The sequence below is a fragment of the Phyllopteryx taeniolatus genome, chromosome 10 (genome assembly GCF_024500385.1).
Source record: "Phyllopteryx taeniolatus isolate TA_2022b chromosome 10, UOR_Ptae_1.2, whole genome shotgun sequence".
NCBI classification, from domain to species: domain Eukaryota; kingdom Metazoa; phylum Chordata; class Actinopteri; order Syngnathiformes; family Syngnathidae; genus Phyllopteryx; species Phyllopteryx taeniolatus.
Window position 1 is genome coordinate 28572029 of NC_084511.1, and position 16681 is coordinate 28588709.

Sequence of the window (16681 nt, forward strand, 5' to 3'; positions counted from 1 at the left end):
AACTCGAGAGCTGAATTGCAGGCGAGGTCAGCAGCTGCCATTGTGCCGTCTGTTTACCCCAACAAATGGAAATACCAGCGCTTCATTTGCAAAACGCACAAAATGCACTTTTTATGAGGCCTTCGGACTCTTTTGGAGACGCGCGTTACACTTAATACTTTGGACTGAGTGCACAACAACAACAACAACAACAACAACGAGTACTTTTCTGACGAAACACAGCAATGGCGCAAATACCCGAAACATGGCCGCGTTAAAGCAAAGCGGACGTAATAATAAGAACAACAACAATTAAAGACGATTTACGTAATAATATTAAGGGCAACAATGAAAGCGCTCAAAAAGGCGATCCGGTTTCTGTTTTAATCATAATCATAATAATAATAGGATGAAGAATCAAAACCCCCCCCCCCAAAGGATGATTTAGTCAGTATAACAATTAAAGCCCCACAAAAGGGAATCTAGCAGCCAAAATAATGATCACAATAACAATTAAAGCCGTCTATAACAACATCAATTATAATTAAAGGGCCCCTAAAGCGATTTAATCACAATTAAAGCCCTCGAAAAAAAATGTGTGCTGTAATAACAGTAAGAATAAGACGTAAAGCACTCAAAAGAGCAATTTAGTTTCTGGAATAATAGCACGCATTCAAGGTCCATTTTACATACCAGGAGAATCCAAATGAAGACCTTCAAGAACTTGCCAGGAGAATCCAGATAACACTTCAAGGTTCCAAAAAAGGCAATTTAGCAGCTAAACAAGCCCCACCCAAAAGGTGATTGAATTGCCGGAAGAAGAACAACGAAAGTCCTCAAAATGGCCTTTTAATGGCCAGATTCATAATCATATTTGCAATGAAATCTCCCTCAAAGTTGAATTGATTACTGTAGAAATGACGAGACTAACGACGAAAGGCATTATTATCGGAGCGTTGATGTTTGTGCGTGCTGTGTCTTCAGTTTATCCCGCTGATCCCGACTACTTCGGGCGCCCCGTGGCCGCCGCCCAGGAGTTCCCTCAGTTTGACATCGTGGAGGACGTCTACATGTCGTCCGCCGTGTCGGACTCGCGCCGTAACTCTCGCTTCGGCGGCTTCCCGTTCCCGCTGGAGCGCTCGGAACGCCGCGCCCCGCTGCCGCCGTGCTACGGCAACGGGAACCTGGACCGCTTCCTGGACCCCGACGGCGTCCCGCTGCCGCGAACCCGGTGTTCCGACGCGTACGCCGAGACCGGCTACTACCCGGCGAAGCACGCCGGCGGCTCGGACGACGACGCGGCGGGCTATAAGCGGGTCAGCGTCCGGCTCGGCGTGTCCGGGTCGCCCTACGCCGAGCGGGCGGGGACGCCGCCCAACGTGGCCCGCCCGCAGACGCGCCCCAGCGGGACCGGCAAGCGCAGCTACGACGGCGCCAGCCTGCTGGAGAGCGACTACGGCAGCTGTGAGGAAGTCATGTTTTAAGACAGCTTGTTACGGGATTCCGAGGCGGGACGGCGTCACGGCAGCTTGACGGGACAACCTGGATGTTTTATTTTGAAACAACCTCTCCTTTGTCAGACTTTTCCCGACCAGCAAATCCGGTCCCGAGCTCATCATTCAATGTCCTGTCAAAACTGACAGGAAGGGGAAATTCGGCGAGTTGAAACTGGCAGGAAGTTCAAATTGACAGGACACTGACAGGAAGTTGACGGTGACAGGAAAGGGACACTCACAGGAAGTGGAAACTGACAGGAAGTAAACGCTGAGAAGTTGAAACTGACAGGAATTGACAGGAAGTGGACACTGACACCAAGTGAAAACTAACAGGAAGTGCCCACCAGGAGCAAGTAGAAACTGACAGGAAGTTGAAATTGACAGGAAGTGGACGCTGACAGAAGGTTGAAACTGACACAAAGTGGAAAGTGACAGGAAGTGGACGCTGAATGGCATAATGACAAAGCGAGGCGTCGCCGACATTTTGTTCTGAGTACTTCCGCGAGCTGCCGTTGCCATGACGGCGGGCGGCTCGTTACGGAATGTCCCGTCCACGATGTCGTCAGCATTTCGAATTAGGAGGCTGGATCCTCCGAACAAGAAACAAAATGGATGTCGAAAAGTTTCTCCAATGAAGTGTTAACGCCCGACTGATTCTCTCGTACAAAAACAATGTCTAGGTTTTTATTTTTGACGTTTGACAGGTTAGCATTATAATTAAACCACATTTTCTCCTTGTGTCCTTTCACATTAAAAGACTCTATGAAGATTTGAACATGCAGTAATAATTTCGAAATAAGAGTATCCATTTTCATTACAGCATTAATTTCCTGCTCCGATGAGTCAGACTGACTTGGTAAATGAAAGGTTGAGCTTTTATTTTGAAATCCCAGATGTACTCGCTCGCACCGAATTTTCACAGCGCACCGGAAACTGTTTCGAAACGGAATTTTAGTGTTGTCATTTCTCTGCAACGGTTTGGTGTCCTTTCACTACAAGAGCTTTGAATCAAAAAATGTCAAATCCCTGTTCAGTAAAACGGCTGATTCTTTTATTTTGAAATCCCAGATGCACTTCCTTTGTCCCAATAGCAGAATTTTCACAACAGGAGCTTCAAACTGAGAGCGGCAACTCACTTTTATCGTTGTCGTTTCTCTGCAACTGGTGTCCCTTCACATTAAAAGCAAAGACTGAGCCGCAATCCGGATTTCAGAATAAAAGCATTTTTCCTTACATCCGCATGTATTTCGCACTTTTTTGGGGGACGGAAATGTGTTTTGCGATGATGTGAAGTGTTGTTGTGTGTATAAACGTGTATTATTGTTGTTTTGCGATATTGTGTTGAATGTTTATTTTGTTCCAATCACACATCAGAAAGTTTATTTTTGTAATGTTTCTTCGCTGTGAGATTTGTACTACTTTGATGTACACGCCAAATATGAATATAGAAATAAAGACATCGTTACATCAGACCGCGGTGGCTCGATCAACACGTTTGCGTGTGAGTCTCTGACGCTGGAACAATTTCACTTATGCCATAGTTCTGGACTTGAAAATGAAAAACTAACTAAGCTAACTCACGCTAATGAGTGTGCGTCGAGTGAAATTTGATGAGACATCAAACCGAGTCCATTATTTCGACACCTCAGGTGTGGTCATCATTATCCATTTAAAGAGGCCAACCCGTGTTTGTGCGCGTGTTGAGTTAACGATGTCGGCGCTGAAGGCGTTTCTCATAGTTCGCCTTTAATGGAAGCCGGGAATAAAAAGTGCAAGTTTCAAGTTGACGTGTGTGGCTGTTGCCTTCACATCAGAGGAGCCGTTGCCATACATGGGGAGGGAAGAAAAAAAAACATTTCTCAAGAAGAAAAGTTATTTTTCAAGGATAAAATTGGGGGGGAAATGTTGAAAAAGACTTTACGCAGCACAAAAAAAAAAAAGAATGAAATTATATATTTTTTTCTAGGAAAAACAAAGTCATATTTAGTTTGGGAATTTTTATTTTTCTCAAGAATAAAGTTGGATTGTTTTGAGTAAAAAGAGAAAAAGTTGACACGAGGGGCGTAAATGACAATGCCGTCATTAAATAAAGGTTATAGTTTTGGAAAAATGCTATTTTATGGGATTAAAGTTGTAAATTTGAGTATTGAAAAAAAAAAAAAAGTTGTAATTGAAGAAGAGAATGAGAAAGAAAAACGTTACAATTTTATGAAATAAAATGGATAAAGTTTTATGTTGGAAAATTTTTGTTTATTTCTTTTGGGGGGGGGGAGGAAGACATTTTTTGAGGAAAATGGAGGAAGGGATGGAATTAGAAGAGAAATATTACTATATTCTCCACAGATTTTTCCTGTAAAATTTTCTTTAACTATTTCATGCTGATCCAGTAAAACAGCAAGCGCGTCCGAATTTGCATATTCATGAGGTGTCATTAAGGCAGAACGCGCCGACGAGGCGATGTTCAAGTGCGCACGTGCAGACGCACGCGCTCACGCGCGCACACATTTGCTCAGGGTTGAGCACACACACGGATTCCTGGAAAACCACTCGAGTTGCAGCAAGAGCAGAAGTGCAGTCGTGTTGGTGTTTGTGTGCGCGCGTCGTGAACGTGCGTCGCGCGAAGACGGCAGGCCGGCGTCCGTAGGCCGTAACGAGCCGAGAGATGACAGAAGTGGCTGTCAAAGGTTTCATTTCTATTCTATTCAGTAAGCACTTTAGAGAGTGTACTGCCCAAAGGAATCGGTCAAGGGTAACAACAGCCCATAATCTAATAGCTGGCTGCCAATAATGTAATCAAAGTCCACAACATATAACATAATAACTTGCATTATTGGCATGATAAATATATAGATATATATTTATATACAGTATATTCGCAAATGTAATAACTGAGCCCGTAGCGTAATATTAAATTACGTTATGGGCCTATTCCATTTTAAAAAGGGGAAATATATTATGTTACAGGCCGTTATTATGTTATGGGCTTCCACTCGTTTAATATTTCTGACGGGGGTTTGCCGTTTTTTCCTTGCCCTCTTCGGTTTGTCGTCCATCTTTGTCAGCTGCGAGCTTGAGGCCGACACGGGAGTGGATTCGGACCGGCGCTCCCTCCCACTCCCACAGATATCGATCCCGTTCCATCCTAATCCCCAGCCAGAATTCGACGGAACCCCGCAAAACTTTCCGGTCACGTTGGCTCCCGCTCCTGCCCAATCCCGTGATTCATTGTGAAATTCACTCACACGCCGCGGGAATCCCCAAAAATGTCAGCCTCAACTGTGAAGCCTTTCAACACGCTTGTGATTAGGAGAATTCCGAATGAACTTGACAGGAGAGCGCACTCGTGCTGAGGATTGGGCGGGAAAAGAGAGGCGCCGTGCCACGAGAGAGAGAGAGAGAGAGAGACGGGAAGCTAAAAGGCTGGCGCACTAATTCACACGCTCACACGGGGACCACTTGGCGGGGGGGAAACCAAGACGCGCCAACATGACACGGGGGGACATAAGCGAGTGCGCCGCGCACGTGCGCCGGGGCTCGATCGTGTGACACCTCCAGCGCGAGGCACCTCCACCACTGCCTCCACCGCGATGTCCCCACAAGACGCGTAAAAGGATTCCCAAAGGTTTTCCAGCTCCGCCATGTCGAGGATGCTGGGGCCGCGGCACTACCCGCAGCCGATGGCCGCCCAGCGGCAGCAGTCGGCGGGCGCGTGGCCCCCCGCCGCACTGGGGGCCACGCTGGGGCCACGCAACTCCACGACGGCGGCGGGGGGGGCCCCGCAGCAGCATCAGGCGTTCCCCTGGGCGGTGAGCGTCCTGGCCGGCGTGCTGATCGTCACCATCGTGGTGGACGTGGTCGGCAATCTGCTCGTCATCCTGTCCGTCTTCAGGAACAGGAAACTCAGGAAAACAGGTAATGAAACTTCTACTTCTAACATTTTTTCAAGTATGATTTATTATTTTTACAGTTTTTACTATAGTATCTTTTCTTATCTTTACATGTTTTTATTTCACTATTTTTACTAGTATTATTTTAATTCCCAATTTCTATTACTCTTTTTTGCTATTTTTTCTCATTCTATTCTTTATCTTTTATATTTACTTTTTGCCAGTATTCTTTTGTATTCTTTACATATTTCCTTGTACAATTACATGTACCAATATTCCTTGTTTTACTCGTATTCCTTGTGATTTAATGTACTATTTTTACATGTACTTTTTAACTACATTTATTTTTTTAATACATTTTGTTACCACTGCTTTTACCATCCTTTCTTTTTATTTAATTTACTATCTTTACATGTCCTATATTTACAATTCCCTATTTTTAATAGATTTTTTTTATTTTTACTACAGTTCTTTTCATTTGATTTATTATTTTACACATTTTTATCTTCCATTGTATTTATTATTTTACACATTTTTATCATCCTTTTATTTTAACAAATTTTTACTAATATTTATTATTTTTCATAAATATTACTACTACTACTTAAGTATTATTTATATTTTTACCATTTTGCTATTTTTTTTATATAAATATTGTGTTTTTTATTACTTTGACTAATATTGTTTTTATTGTTCCTATTTTTACTAGTATTTTTTTCTTTTGGCCTTATTTACATGTATTTAGATTTTTGCTACTTCTATTAGTTTTGTTTTTTGTAGTATTATTTTTTACTAATTTTAGTCCAAATTTTTTACATTTATTATTATTTTTAATTTAAACGTTTTTTACGAGGATTATTTTGTATTTTTACGAGAAAATCTATTTACTTTGACTATTATTACTAATATAGTATTTTAACTTCTTTGACCAGTATAATCTTTTTCACTATTTTTACTTGTATTATTTTCTAACTTTAACTATTGTTTTTTTTATTACTTGTAGAATTTTATATATTTTTTTATCAATTTTGTACAACTTTTACTAGTATTATTATCTGGGTTGGAATCTGGCCTTGTGTAGCCTGACTTTCATCTCCTCTAAAGTGTCTCTAAATGTCATTTGAGTGGTATTTTTTATTTTATTTTTTGTTTTTTTTTTGTCGGTACGTGTCAGCACTGTGATTGACAACTGACGGGCGCGGGGTGTCAAAAGCTGTCGGCGTTGGAGGATGAGCGTATGATGGTTTGATGGCGCTCATTAAGCTCCACCTTCCCCGTGACACCAAACAAAATGAGTGAATGAGTGAAAAGGGATGTTTTGGCGTCCAACTGAATAACACACTGATAGAATAAAATCACCTTTTATTGTCATGAACATGCATGCTTGCACATGAAACTTGTTCTGTGGATTTAACCCATCACAGTGAATACATACACATGTTAGCGGATGGTCCGGTCGGGGCCTTGAACCGAGGTCCCCCACGGTGGCAGGCGATGAGCTTAACCATTGGGCCGCAGCTAAAAGACAAAAGGATGAGGTCAAAACTGAAGGACAATAGGAGATACACAAAATGGAATCAAAAATAAAGAATAAATAATACTTGAATCGGTTAAAAGTGAAATCAAACAAGTGAGTTTGGAGCCTCCTTTTAAAAACATCAACAGACTCTGCGGTCCCGATGTCCTTTTTTTTCGAGCACAGGACATTGCCACATAAAAGCGTACATCAGCACCTCCGTGTTAACCTGAGTTGAAAAACGGGCGGACTACGGCTATATTCTTAAAATGATTCAAAACGCAAAATCAAAATCTTCGTGACATGATTGGTCGGTCACCAGCACGGCCGCCACACTCTACCAAACGTCTTGCAACGCTCTCGGAATTCCGAAGCGGGAATTCGATAACCGCCTCGTACAAAAGCACCTTGCTACCAACTTCCGGTACCTAGCTACCCACCCAACTAGCTATCGTCCTCCTGCGGCTACCCACCTGTTGATACATCTTTCTACCTCCGTCCCTACCCGTCCGTCTATCAACCTATTCGCATACATAACCAGCTGCCCGCCCACCTACCAACCTCCTGGTACCACCGAGCTTATCGTCCTCCCACCCATATTCCTTGCTAGCGATCCACCCACTTTTCGACATAGGTGCATGTTTACACATGCAGGTGATAATGCATGTTCTCATTGAGGTGATGCAATCATTTATATTGGAGCATGTGACATCCAGAATGTTGTATTGCACAAATGCTACTCAAAAACATCTGACACAACTTCGAGGCCCCTCCTGCTGGCTGACGTGCGTGATAACTTCGTCATTCTTTCCGGCTTTCGGGGTCTCGTGCGCGCGGCTGCGTTTTATATTTTCTCTCGAAACGTACAGTGCACACGTATTCATTTGCTCTTCATACTTGGTTGCTCTCAGCTGTTTCGAACGCAGTTCCGGCGAGACTCGACTGAAAACGGTACTGTAGCACCAATCACTTAGCATGACATTTAACGTTAGCTTAGCGCCGGTTTAGCATGGCGCCGTGGTCTTCTTCTGTTAATTTCTCCTAATCCTCCTTTCGCGATGACGATACTTGTTCGCTTATTCGCCGCTGTGGAGGCGATGGGTAGTGACTTTTTGAGGAGCGCCGTGTTAGCCACGATAGCAGCTAGCAGCTAGCCCGCCACAGCCGCGGAGCTGCCTGTCAGGTTTTTTTTTTTTTTTAACACAGGGGCAAATGTGATGACCTCATAACATTATGGTGATTGGTTGGTAGAGTCCAAATCTTATGTCAGCCAATCACTTGCTGCGGGACTTAAACACCAAGTGTGTGTTAGCCAAACTCGAGGTTAACTGATGGCGCACGTCGTCTCGTCCGCTCCGCATTGCGGACCGTTTGCGACTTCCGCGTAACGTCGGAACACGTGGCAACAACTGCCCGGGACAAAACTCGAGTGACACGTGGCATCGCTGTATGCAAATGAGTCACCGTTGTTCGCACCCGAGCGATTTCTCCCGACCGCCGGCCGACATTTTCGTCATTGCGACACTCTGAAAGCCGAAAGCGAAATGTGTGACAGCGCGTGAACCGGGCCGGGAGGTGAGGAGGGGGCAGAGCAGATTAGTTTGCAGAGCACGGCGACGTCGGCGGGACAAAGGCACCGCAGGGGTGGCGATCAGGAACATTCCGGGAAAACATCTGCCGCTTACAGCAGGAGATTAGCATATGGCTCGGGGGTGAGCGTGAGCTGAATGTTAATCGAAGGGTTTTCCCGGAATGAACCGACACAGCGAGCCGGCAGACGTGGGAGTTTTCACACCACGGCGGGCCCGGCTTTCCGCGATCCCCTTCAACGCGCACCCGCGAGCTTTCTATTGAAGCCGCGCGATTTCAAGGCCCGACCGCATGCGGGCTTCAAAATTTGTGGAAGAGGTGAGAGGACAACTAACTGCGTGACTGAACCCGGTTTTCTACCCCAATTCGAAACCCTAACCCTTGTTTGAAAACTTAACCCTGGCTTTGAACCTTACCTTGACACGCTAACCTGGACTTGAAAGCCTGATTAAAACCATAACCCAAACTTGAAATGAACTATTTTGAAACTTGAACCCTGACTTGAAACCCTGATATCTAAACCCTAGCTTTCTTGAGACCCAAATTTGAAACCCTAACCTCAGCTTGAAACTCAAATTCCAAACCCTAACCTTCCATAATAAGAAACCTTAACTTTCAACTCTAACGCTGTCTCGAAACCCGAACCCAGACTTGAAATCTTCATTTGGAACCTTAAACCAGTGTTGAAACCCTACTCGCGTTGCTCAGAAGTATCGGAGCGGTCTCGCTGGCACGGAGTCGCAAGCCTCGTTTCTTTTCTGGCTTGGACCTTAATTTGGAACCCAAGTTTGAAATCCTAACCCTGGTTTGAAACCCTAATTGCAAACCCTAACCTTTGTTCGGAACCCCATCCATCTTAAAACCCAAATTTGAAACGGCAAGCCAGGCCCGAAACCTTAACAATGTTGAAACTTGATTGGAAACCATTTTTTTTTTGTTTCCCCCCCCCTCGGCCCTCCCGCTCTAGGAAACGCGTTTGTGGTGAGCCTGGCCCTGGCCGACCTCGTGGTGGCGGTGTACCCGTACCCGCTGGTGCTGACGGCCATCTTCCACGACGGCTGGATCGCGGGGATACCTTCACTGCCAGGTGAGATGGCGCCAGAAAAAAATCTTTTTTTTTAAAAAAAGGACGACGTCTCTCGTCTCCACTGAGTGAGGCTGAAATCCGAGTCTGTTTCAGTTGAACCCAAAGTTTCGATTCTGTCTGCGAATGGCAACAGCTGCACACACAGACGCGTCGTACCTTCTGCCGTCTCGTGGGAGAATTTCTTATTCTTCCGCCTGTCGCTCACTATATGTCGCTGGCATACGCGGACGACGGCGAAGACACAGTTGAAAGCTGTCCCCTTAACCCTTCCTCGAAACCCTAACTTCAAACCAAACCTTGTTTTAAACCATAACCATGGCTTGAAACCCTCATTTGAAACCTTAACAAACCCCACTTGTTTGAAGCCTTATTCGAAACCCTTACTTGAAGCCTTAACCCTGCCACAAAGCCGTAACGCTTGTTTGAACACGAGCTTGAAACTCTCATTTGAAACCCGACCCCTCATTCGAAGCCTTCGCGCCGGCTAGAAAATCCCGAGTCGGTCACGGTAAAGCGCCGACCCCGCCTAACTCGGAAACCCCGCCCGGCAGGTGAGCGGCTTCCTGATGGGCCTGAGCGTGATCGGCTCCATCTTCAACATCACGGGCATCGCCATCAACCGCTACTGCTACATCTGCCACAGCCTGCGCTACGACCGGCTGTTCTCGGGCGCCAACACCGTGTGCTACGTGGCGCTGGTGTGGGCGCTGACCGTGCTGGCCGTGGCGCCCAACTGGTTCGTGGACTCGCTGCAGTACGACCCGCGCGTCTACTCGTGCACCTTCGCCCAGTCGGCCAACTCGGCGTACACCATCGCCGTGGTGACGGTCCACTTCGTGCTCCCCATCGCCATCGTCAGCTACTGCTACCTGCGCATCTGGACGCTGGTCATCCGCGTGCGGCGCCGCGTCAAACCCGACTCGCGGGCCAAGCTCAAGCCGCACGACCTGCGCAACTTCCTCACCATGTTCGTGGTGTTCGTGCTGTTCGCCGTGTGCTGGGCGCCGCTCAACCTCATCGGCCTGGCGGTGGCGCTGGACCCCCGGCTGGGCCGCGCCATCCCCGAGTGGCTCTTCACCGCCAGCTACTTCATGGCTTACTTCAACAGCTGCCTCAACGCCGTCGTCTACGGCGCGCTCAACCACAACTTCAGGAAGGAGTACAAGCGCATCGTGCTCGTCGTCTTCAAGTTCCACTGTTGAGGGGGGAGGGGCCTCTTCGGAGGTCAAGGGGGGGCGGGGAGGCCGGCGTTCGGGCGGCCCGACTAAAACGCCGCAGGCAAGATGGAGTCACGCTCGTGATTATAAATACCAGCGAACTGTGACGTTTTCTGGTCGATCGTTCCCATCCGACAGGAGCTATCAAAATGGCGGGAACACATTGTTGGTGCTCTTCCAAACGATGACATCATCATCAAGGTTCATTTGGAAATTGGCGGGGGGGAGAAAAAGATAGTTAGACTTCTGCTATCTGATGCTGCATTCAGACAGTCGGAAAATAGAAAATTAGGGCTACGTACGCTCGACTTACTTAGCGGTTGGACTGGTAGTTAACATTTCCCACGTTATGAAAATGTTTTCCACATTCACTACACTTCGCACACTTGCTGCTATCTGATTGATGCTGCATTGAAGGGAACCGCTTCGATATAGAAGATGACATAAAGTAGACTTACTGGTTGCACTGGGATGTGAAATTTAACAAAACATTGTTGACGTTCACTGTTTCCCGCAAGCTTGCATATCTGATGCTGCATTCAAGGACACTGGGAAAGCATCTCGTTGACTCTACTGCAGCCATCAAAGACGAGAAACTATATTTATTGGTTTTACTAGTAGTGGTTTAAAAAAAACAACTTTTTTTTTATCCAGTTCCAGTGAATGCAGCATCAGATCTGCAGAAAGTGAATGAATGAATTTGGACATTCAGTGCAGCCTGCATTCACAAAAAGTGGGACAACACAAATTTCCCACACTCCTCGGTTATAAAAGACTACATAAACTCTATTTAGTGGTTATAGCAATTATTGACATTTATCAAAACATTTTCTTTTAGACATCCACAATGTTTCCCACAAGCCTACATAGCTACTGCTGCATTCAAAGAAACTGGGAAAGCTGAAAAGGTGGGGTTATGCTGAAGACTGCATTTATAGCCAACAAAATATTTGAGACATTCACTTCTTCTGCTAACTAATGCTGTATTCAAAGACACTGGGAAAACCCAAAGTCAGCACACCACTCAGCTATAAAACATTCCTGAAGATTGAATGCGTTCAGTGGAAAATGTCCTATTTCACGGCCACCTCAAATGCAACAGACACAACACTGGCAAAAGTAATGGGACACAGCTCTTCACCAATGGGCATGAGTTGTCAGACTCCCGTCACTTTCTGGTATCAGATGATGCCGCATTCAGCTAAACTGGGAAATACGGCCACGGGAAGCAATTTATATCCAGAAACAAACTATTATAGTCGTGTTGCAGTCTTTCCAATTTCCCAGTCTTCACGAAAGCAGCACGGCAACAGACACTAAATGAACAAAGGTATTGGAACACAGCTCAGCTAATTACAGGTAGTTACTAATCAATCAGATGTTGGTTTAGTCATTTTAAACACTAAAAAAAAAAAACACACACACACTAGGTTAACATGTCCGTCAGCCCTGAATTTATGTTTACCTTTGACTGAAAGGGAAACATATTTGAAAGTTTGGCTCTAAAAGTGTCAAATTTCCCAGCCGTCCCGACTGCAGCATGTCTCAAATGCTACGTGGACAAAAGTATTGGGATGCAGCACTTAAATGATGAATGCTGAATCCCAAGTTAATAAGTTCATCGTCCTGTAACCTTTTTTTGTTCCATAAATGCATGCTTGGAGGAATTTGGTGTGAAAAAACAAGAAACAAATAAGAAAATACCCACTGATCCAGACACTAGAAAAAAAATAATCATCACATTTTCTTTACGTCTTGTTGGTGTTCCAATGATTTCTTTATTTTTTTGATCCCATCATCTTCCTCAAGGGTTTTCACTTTTGACAACATTTTGCTCACCAAAAGGTAGAAAAATGACGATCATTACGTTCACGCCGACTCTGAATGTGAGACACGAGGATCCAGGGTGCTCCTCCTCCTACCGACCACTTAATTGGTTCCGACTGCCATTTTGTCAGTGAAATAACAAGGGGCCAGACATTAGTGTGACTCATATCCCACACATACACTTGATTTCCATCACAACATGGTGACCACATCACTGTGTTGGATCGAATCTGGAGGATGCGTATTTATCATCTGCTTCTATTGTGTGTGAGTACACGTAAAATGTATGTTTTTTTTTTTCTAAACAAACTACTGTCAGGGCTCTGTTCACAGTACTCTATAGCTTTTCCACCGAATGGAACTTGACCCAAGAACTCCGATCTTTTCAGGAACCATTTTCCAAATGTAGTTCTGGGGTCATTTACTGCGAGGTGGGGTCAAACTTTCCATCCAGAAAGACAAGAATCAATATTTGGGGCGGGGTCTGGTTGGAGCTTGGAGGAACTGCAAGTACCAAGAACTTAAGGTTCCTGGAACTTCAGGTGGAACTATTTGCCAAATGTATTTTTTTTGGGGGGGGGCGGGGCAAAAGAAGACCCTGCTGTGGGAGGACCACGAACCTTAGGGGTGGGGTCTTCAGTGCCGAATTTGATGGGACCCTTTTAGTTCCAGGAACTACAGAGACAAAGAGCTAAAAGCTTCCAGAATTTGAGGTGGAAATGCAGCATCGACGACATATTGGAGCGGTCACCATGGAAACAAGTGTCTGTGTTTTTACATAATCAGGAAAACACAAGCCTCAAATTTGGTCCAGAATGTGAATTTTTTAAAAAAATGTAAAAAAGGGAGTGGGGGGGGGGGGGGGTTAATACGATTGTTGATGTGACGTTTGTAAATGAATACTTTTTTAAATGTTACTCTGTTGTGATGCTCCCTCTGCCAAACACACTGTGAAAAATGTTCGGAATGATGTAAACATGTTTATTTTGTTGACGTGATGGTTTTATGTTTTATTTTTAGTTGTCATGCTGAAAAGTGTTTTGTTGACATACAGGAACGTTTTCATTTTAAAAAATTGACATTTTGGTTGACATATTTGTGTTACATGATGAACCAATGTTTTAAGTGTTTTTGTTGACATACAGGAACATGTTATCATTGATTTTTTTTTTTTTTTTTTTTGACGTTTTGGTTGACATCTGTTGACATGCTGGAACATATTTTTGTGAACATTTTTTACATTTTTGTTGAAATTGTATTGACATTTTGTTTAAATGCTGAAAAAAATATTTTGGTTGACGTTTCACTTGACATGTTTTGTTGAGGAGTTGAAACATGTTTTAGTTGACAAAAAGATGAAAGATATTTTTGCGGATTCTTGAGTGACATGCTTTGGTCGACAGTTTTGTGGATTTGCTAGAGCAGGTTTATGTTTTGTTGTCATGTCAAATGTGCACAAAAGATTTATGTCATGTCATAAATGTCAAAAGCACAACTTCCCAACTATATTATGAAACTCCATACGATACCTCACTACTACCTTATCATTTTTACACAACTTTACTTTTGCACTTTTCAGTGAGCAGCTGGCCAATGTTTTACGCTTTGTTTCTGCAGACCGACAAGCACACAATACACACTACACACAGTACTACATACACACGATACAAAAGATGTGCGCAGTACACACCACTCAACTACATGACATACTGACATTACACACAATACACATTTGACAAAAAAATGGGGGCCAAATGGTTGTTCAATGAGTCGTAAGCCATTTCGTTTTGTCTCCTCGTCGCCTTCAAATGACCTCGTGACAGCCGTGTTGTCAAAAAGCCTCAAAAGATGGAAAATGTGAAGAATTTTCTGTTGGTGGTGCGTTCAAGGAGCATGGGCCAGCTGATTGTGGGACGCATCACATGACCTTCTTTGCACATCGCCATGGAGAACGCTTCCGCTGAATGTTTTCGTCATGTTGCTAAATAATGCTAACGGAGCCGAGCTAATAAAGAGTTCACTGTGACAACGAGCCTGTGTGCCGCCTCGTGTTTTTTCATTGATTTGAGAGCCAACTTTCCGCTATTGTCTTTCACACAGCCGCTTACATATTGGTGCTTCTCACACAAAACAAACCGCAGAAATTTAAGGTGAGACTAGGGCTGTGGGGGAATAACAAATAAATACACTACACAAAGTTTGTACCAAGAAGCCCCGTCGCGACAAATAATAAAAAATAAAAGGTCCGCCCAGAACCATGTTTGCGCCACCGGACCAACCCATGTTTCACACGGTCATTTATTACAGACGAACACCGTGTTGGGCTACTGATAAACTTTGCGAAAAATGACAGCGGAGCGTCTGTAAGTGATTTTTAAGACACTGTTGGTTGTGCAATGTACATATAACATGAGAAGTATGCGTGAGCTGAATGGTAGTTAACGTTTTTTGACCTAAAATGGTCATCGCTAGCGTGCTAATGCTAATCGCGATTGCTAACAGTTTAGCAGTCTAAAATTTTGTAAAGCAAATTTATAACATGCACTCAGTGCCGACATGTGCAGCTTAAGGACCCAAGTCCATCCCTCATGAATGAGAATAAAATGATAGTAGAAATAAATAGTTTGGAGTGGAGTGATTATTATTAGACTACTTGACCAATAATCAATAGAATCGATTCTAAAAAGATTTGATCGTGACAGCCCTGTGAGACATTTACATCTTGTCTTTTGTGTGTGTTTTATACCAGTTATGGTAAAGAAAAGAAAAACACACATCCTTGAGATGCTCACCGAGCTAAAATGTCACGAGACTTGCTGATGTGACACATGATCGAAGAAGACAAAAGACGATGATGATGGAAAGCCGAATAAACAAAGAAGAATCATACCTTTGAACTTTGAGGCCTTTTCCCACAGAATTATTTAGTTGAACACCAACATTTTTACAAATTCTTAAAACACAGATTCAAATGCACTTTTTGTTTTCAATGTTCTTTATTGTTGGCAGGGAGTTATGAGTGGAAATGGAAATGTACAAACAATTTGCATTTGTCTGCAGAAATAAAACTTAAGTTCAACACTTAACACTGATGCGTTACACTTGATTGTGATTTATGGTCACCACGTGACGTTTGTCTTAAGCGAGCTGGACACGCAAATGAATGAAAAGTTTGAAAGTCCCTCAGTTACAATGTGGTTACGATGCATGGACGTGATCCAGCATCTTTTTATATATATCCAACATATGGTTCTCACTTTGTGTATATATATATATATATATATATATTACACACACGACAAATTGTAAATGACAGTCTTGTGAACATCTAAAAAGATGTGCCGCTTTAATTAAAAAAATAAATGTTTTTAGTACACACATTTTTTTTTTAGTTAAAAGACAATGCAAAAGTGAACATAATTAAAAAAAAATGGAGTATTAAGGACAAAAAGAGTTGATAGAATTTGGTCATTGCAGGGTTGTCTTTGATTGGATTTAATTTAATAATCCAGTGATCCACCAGTGGGACCCTAATCCTAAACCCAAAATTGAACTCAAATTTAATTCCTGAACCTAACCCTAAATCCTCACCCAACAGTCTAGTAAATCGTGGGGGAGCTAACAATGTGTGATATCAAGTGTGTTGACAGAAAACTAAAATGTGGCTGAACGGCAGTGAGCTCAACATTCATCTTGGGATTTGTAACATCTGGAAGATGCGAAAATTTGCTAAAGTGCATTTTTTTTGATGTTTTCAAATGAATCTCCTCGTGCTGTTCAATTCATGTGTGTGAAATGAATTAAAGGGGAAAAAAATGTCTTTGGTAAACACTGTCAACAAAATGGCCGCTGGTTTCAACTTTGTTTTAAACTGGTCCCGCTGATAAACTCAAAGCACAAGCATCTTTTTGCGGTTAAAATACATGCTAGAATGATGGTGTGTCTTTTCTGTCCATTTTTTCGTGCTGTTTTACTGCAAAAGGCATTAAAATCAAAGTGCAACTTGAATTTTGTTTATCGGGTCATGGCAAAAAACAAAAATAAAAAGGTCAAAGGTACTAACAAGCGTGTCGGTAAAAACA

The 16681-nt window shown here is 43.6% G+C and overlaps 3 protein-coding genes across 4 annotated transcripts in view; 2 read left to right on the forward strand and 1 right to left on the reverse strand.

Moving 5' to 3' along the window:
- fat2 (FAT atypical cadherin 2) overlaps window positions 1-2965 on the forward strand; it is an 80657-nt gene extending 77692 nt beyond the window's left edge. The window contains 1 exon segment of the mRNA XM_061787798.1: window positions 964-2965. Within this exon segment, the coding sequence (XP_061643782.1) occupies window positions 964-1463 (500 nt within the window). The 3' untranslated portion in view covers window positions 1464-2965.
- A 145-nt stretch (window positions 2966-3110) lies between these two features.
- Window positions 3111-14631, forward strand: mtnr1al (melatonin receptor type 1A like). Its single transcript, XM_061787801.1, is given in 4 exon segments — window positions 3111-5387; window positions 9436-9536; window positions 9538-9555; window positions 10107-14631. Coding segments are annotated over 4 exon segments (1044 nt in total). The 5' UTR covers window positions 3111-5113; the 3' UTR covers window positions 10758-14631.
- A 945-nt stretch (window positions 14632-15576) lies between these two features.
- slc36a1 (solute carrier family 36 member 1) overlaps window positions 15577-16681 on the reverse strand; it is a 26661-nt gene continuing 25556 nt past the window's right edge. For both annotated transcript variants that reach the window (XM_061787800.1, XM_061787799.1), the window contains exon 12: window positions 15577-16681. This exon is cut by the window's right edge and continues 445 nt beyond it. The gene's annotated coding sequence lies outside the window, so the exon portion shown is untranslated.